This window comes from Nilaparvata lugens, chromosome 11, assembly GCF_014356525.2.
Source record: "Nilaparvata lugens isolate BPH chromosome 11, ASM1435652v1, whole genome shotgun sequence".
Lineage (NCBI taxonomy): Eukaryota > Metazoa > Arthropoda > Insecta > Hemiptera > Delphacidae > Nilaparvata > Nilaparvata lugens.
Genome location: NC_052514.1, coordinates 27451557 through 27456707, shown reverse-complemented (window position 1 = coordinate 27456707; position 5151 = coordinate 27451557). Strand labels below are relative to the sequence as shown.

Sequence of the window (5151 nt, the reverse complement as noted above, 5' to 3'; positions counted from 1 at the left end):
CAAGTGGGCAGGTTCTACTCTTATTTCTACAATTTTCATTTCCGACTTACAAATTTAAATATTTAAATAATTCACTACTATGCCATTAAAGAGATCAAATAGTCCGTGCCAATCTACTAAATTATCACCTATATCTTAGGTATAATATTTTATACTTTCTTGGACCATATCCGATACATAAACTGAGTAGTAATAATTTATAAATTCTTATCATTTATAGAAATATTTATAAATACATTTGAATCGGCTCTCCATTGCCACTCATCAATTACTGCAATTTGATTGGTTCATGCAAATTCATTTATGTATCCATGCGCCTAGGAATATCCTACTTCCTTAATATTCTAATTTATTTTTATTTGGTGGTTTAAGTATATTCATTACAGATAATAGATTTTTAGGATTTATAAGTTGTTCCTCCCTCTACTACAATTAGCCATGTGCTTTCCAAAGTCCTCTAGTTGAATACCATTTGTTTACAATAAATTTTTGCCAAGGTGTCTGGCTAGATTTCACATTATGCGACTTGGTTGATTATTAGGTCGCCGATCAGTAGGTATTTTAAGCCTAACCTCAAATTTTTCAATACTTTATATAATATAATAAGTAGCAAATAACATTCCTTTTCTATTAGGCTGTTCTAATTTTAGCCATGGTACCTGTTATAATCTTCTTTTTCTTCTTTTCCTTCCCCTTATGCCACTAAGCGTCGGGTGCCTCCAGCCATTTCTTATATTGCACTCTATCCTGGGCCATCCTCCTAACGTTGTCATTGTCTTTCCCTTTCCAGCCACGATACTCGCCACATACTCGCTCCATTCCATCCGTGGTCGTCCCCTGCCTCGACGTCCCTCCGGTCTTGCTTCCATTACCATCCTTGCTTTTCTTTCCTCACTCATTCGTGTGACATGTCCATACCAACCTAAAGCTTTTCGTTGGACAGAAATGATCAGCTCTTCCTCCTTTAGAGTATCTCTGATCACTCCATTTCTCACTCTGTCTCTCCTTGTCTTTCCTAGGGATGGGTATTGATACATCAATGTTTAAAAACATTGATGTTTCAACATCAAATATCAATGTTTTTAACATCAATGTTTACTGTTTGATGTTTTTCACTTATCGATGGTTTTACCTAGACATCGGTCATCCGATGTTTTTCCCAACTAAAAAGTAAAACCAATTCTAATTTTTCAATTTGATACAAGTTTTTTTTTTTTTTTTTTGTTTGAAGAGGATTATCTTGAGAGAAATAAGCAATAGTAACAGAATTACAATCATTATCTCTATCATATTTATTGTAGTATTCTGTTTAGTGTTTTTTGTGAATATAGATCAATCTTGTGAAAGATCTCGCATAAGTTTTGATTTCCTGCAGATTGCTATTTTTATTTTTCAATCAGGCTCTCTGTATTTTTATGTGAGACTGTTGGATACTCTTGAAGATTTACATTACTTCTGTGGCCCGTGTCAAGGTTAGATAGTTAGTTATTTAGAATTGAATAAGAGGTCGGATTCTTCATTTCTTAGGAAGAAAGAGTTTTTTCTTACTACAATTATTTCCTCAACATTTGTTTAACACTAATTAATCTAGCTCTGGAAAAGAGGTCCTCGTATTGTAAGGAGTGCAGATATCCATATAAAAAAACTTAATCCATTTTCATTTTCTAAAAAATCTATCAGGTATTGAATGAATACGATATGAGTATCAATGATTGCTAAAATTAGCTTAGGGTGAAATTTCAAGACCGAATCCTCAAGGATATCCCGAGAGGTTTCAGACTAAACCATGAAGATGACAAATCTTGTGAACTAGAGTTGATGTATCTTTCTAGTCACAACCTAACTTCAATTACTCGAAAGACTGTTACTTGAATACCACAAGTCCAAATTGCTGTGATTCCATATTCCAGGTACACCTGACAACAATGCTCCTTGTATTGTGAAAAACACCTTATTTTCAGCTTCAAGCATCATCACCAACTACATTGTCCTCACATTGATATTTCGCACATCGACATAAGTTCTTGAGATTATGTTCTATGAGAATCACCCGTAAGATACACTTCATTTCAGTATTTCCTAGTGGAGAGGCGCGCTTAAGGACACCTCAAGGATCAAAATTTCAAACACACAACTTTTGACACAATGCTCAGATTTCATCGTACTACACTTCATCCTTCTCGGTTCGTCACGGCGGTTCAAAATCATGCATAATAAGTCAAATTCGGTCGAAAAATGGAAAATTTATTGTTGAGTGTACTTAGCCCATATTCCAATACACAGAAAATGACCAATTTCTATATTCAAAGTTGCATGTCTTGTGAAATACTTCTGATAAAATTTCCAAATCTAGTGAGAATGTGAAAATTGTCCCCCTCTACCCACTCCAATAAATATACTTTCGATTCCAAAACAATTTGGAAGTTAAGATTTTAAAAATGGCGATTTAAGTTTTTACATTTTTTTCATAATTTTACTGTTGATCAAGAGTTTCTAAAACGAGTCTGATACATCATAGAAACTTACAATTGATCACAAATTGTAGATAAATTCATCCTCTACGAGCTCAGTTGCCTAAAATCCATCTTGAATCACTTTTCGCTATCATAAAACTGCCAAAACCGTTAATATGAGAAAAATATCTACAATTTCCGGATTTTTTTCAACAATCAAATCTCACTTTACGAACATATTTTTTCATGAATTGTTTACAGCAGATGAAATAGAAAATTCTATTGTACATTTCAAGATCATGTAATATTTTTTATAATAAGGGGTTACCGAGATAAATAGCTTTGAATATAGAAATTGACCATTTCTTATGTATTGAATATGAATAAGTACCTACACTCAACAATAAATTTTCTATTTTTTGACCGAATTTGACTGTTGATGCATGACTTTGAACCGCCTTGGCGAGCCGAGAAGAATGAAGTGTAGTACTATGAAATCTGAGCATTGTGTCAAAAGTAAATTATAAGTGTTTGAAATTTTGATCCTTGAGGTGTCCTTAAGCGTGCCTCTACTAGGAAATACTGAAATTGAGTGCATCTAACGGGTGATTCTTACCCATGAACTTATGTCATTGTGCGAAATATCAATGTGAGGACAAAGTAGATGGTGATGATGGTTGAAGCTGAAAATTAGGTGTTTTCCACAATACAAGGAGCATTGTTGTCAGGTGTACCTGGAAATCTATATGACATAGAGCGCTCTACCTGATCTCAGATTGTATAGCACAAAAATACGCCTAGAGGGATTTTGAAATATACATCTAAATTGTAACAATCGGAAGATATTGTTGATTAAAAACTAAAATTCATCAAAATTGATTTTTTCTTCAAATTTTACTCATTTTTGAAGAATTTTAACAAAGTACTCATTGGAGATACATCCGAGTGATCTCATTTCTTTGAGAATTATATAATCTGGGAGAGATTTGGCAGAAATAGCTGAAAACTGGAAAATGAGCCGAAATTACGAGGTTTTTGGGCTATCTTGTATCTAGCACAAGGAAATCTTGCATGAAGATATTGGTTCTGGATTTCTCTTATGTAACCAAATAATATATTAAAAAATCAGAACTACAATATAAATTGCAAGCACACCCCCTTTTTTATGTCTATATTGACTGGACTAATAGTATCATCCATAAAAACGTAGGGCAATAAACGATGTTTAAAAACATTGATGTTCAAAAACATCGATGTTTACTGTTCGATGTTTTTCACTTATTGATGTTAGGATGAAAAATCATCGATGCTCAAAACATCGATGTTTTGTCTTTCGATACCCATCCCTAGTCTTTCCAACGACTTTTCTTAAATATCTCATTTCTGAGGAGGTAATTCTACTTTTATGCTTATCTAGGAGTGTCAGGCATTCTGTTCCATACATTAGGATGGGCTTAAAAACTGCTTGATAGATTTTCATTTTTGTTCCCTGGCTTATCTCTCTTTTCCCAAGTAGTGTCTTGCTTATTTGGTAGTATACCTGGTTCGCTTTCCTTACCCTATTATTGATTTCTTCATCAACCTTTCCATCTGTGGAAATGACCGTTCCCAAATATTCAAAGTTATTCACTCTTTCCATAGATTTTCCATTCCACTTTATTTCCATTTCTGCATTTCCCTGCATCTTAGATATAACCATTACCTTACTCTTATCTGTATTTACTATCATTCCCTTGTCTCTTATTGCACTACACCATTCCGTGACAGAACTCTGAAGGTCTCTTTTGTTTGTTGATATCAATGCAATGTCATCCGCATAGATAAGTGCTTGAACATACACAGGACAGAGCTGATGTTTTCCGACTTTACTTCTACTTGTTCTTCTTTTACATATTTTCAATATTTGGTCCATCAGCACTATGAATAACAGAGGGCTGAGGCTGTCTCCCTGCTTGACGCCTTTATCCATTTTAAACTCTCCGGACACAGCACCTCCTATTCTCACAACTCCGGTTACATTCCTGTAACGGCTCTTGATCCTTTTCATTATTTCATAAGATGCCCCCGCCTCCCTCAAGGCTGACCACAGGTACTCTCTAGGAACAGTATCAAATGCTGCTTTCAAATCCAGGAAGGCCAAGTAGGTGTCACCAGCGCGGCTCAGTCTTTTGTCCATGACTTGTCTGATAGTAAATATATGATCACTGGTCTGCCGATCTCTTCTAAACGCCGCCTGTTCCTCCTCCAGTCCATCCTCCACCTCTACTCTAAGTCGTCTTTCTAGTATCCGGGAATAGATCTTCAATACTACTGATGATAAGCATATGGCTCTGTAGTTCTCACATTGAACTGAACTACCTTTTTTATGTATGGGAACAATCACATTTTTCTCCCATTCTGATGGAATTTTGGCATACTGCCAGACATCTTTACACAACTTCCATATCCAGTTAGCTACTCTTTCCCCTCCATATTTAATGAGTTCGGGTGTTATACCATCATATCCAGCTGCTTTTCCCAATTTCATGCACTCTATGGCATTTTGAACTTCTTGAAAGGATATCTGCATTTGCTCTTCTACTTGATCTTCTTCATTAGCACCATCAATAGGTCTTACCTCCTCCTGAAATGCCTTTTCATAGTAATTTCTCCACACCTGCAATACATCTTTCAGTTCTGATTTCACCCTTCCCTCCTC

The 5151-nt window shown here is 35.2% G+C and overlaps 1 protein-coding gene across 1 annotated transcript; it reads right to left on the bottom strand.

Annotated features, from left to right (window-relative positions):
• Nucleotides 1–361: 361 nt before the first annotated feature.
• LOC120353608 lies at nt 362–4466 on the bottom strand. Its single transcript, XM_039438039.1, has 2 exons — nt 3810–4466; nt 362–1015 (listed from the first exon to the last, which is right to left on the bottom strand). The coding sequence occupies exons 1-2, from the start codon at nt 4420–4422 to the stop codon at nt 663–665; spliced, it is 966 nt and encodes a 321-aa protein (XP_039293973.1). The 5' UTR covers nt 4423–4466; the 3' UTR covers nt 362–662.
• Between the last annotated feature and the right edge of the window lie 685 nt (nt 4467–5151).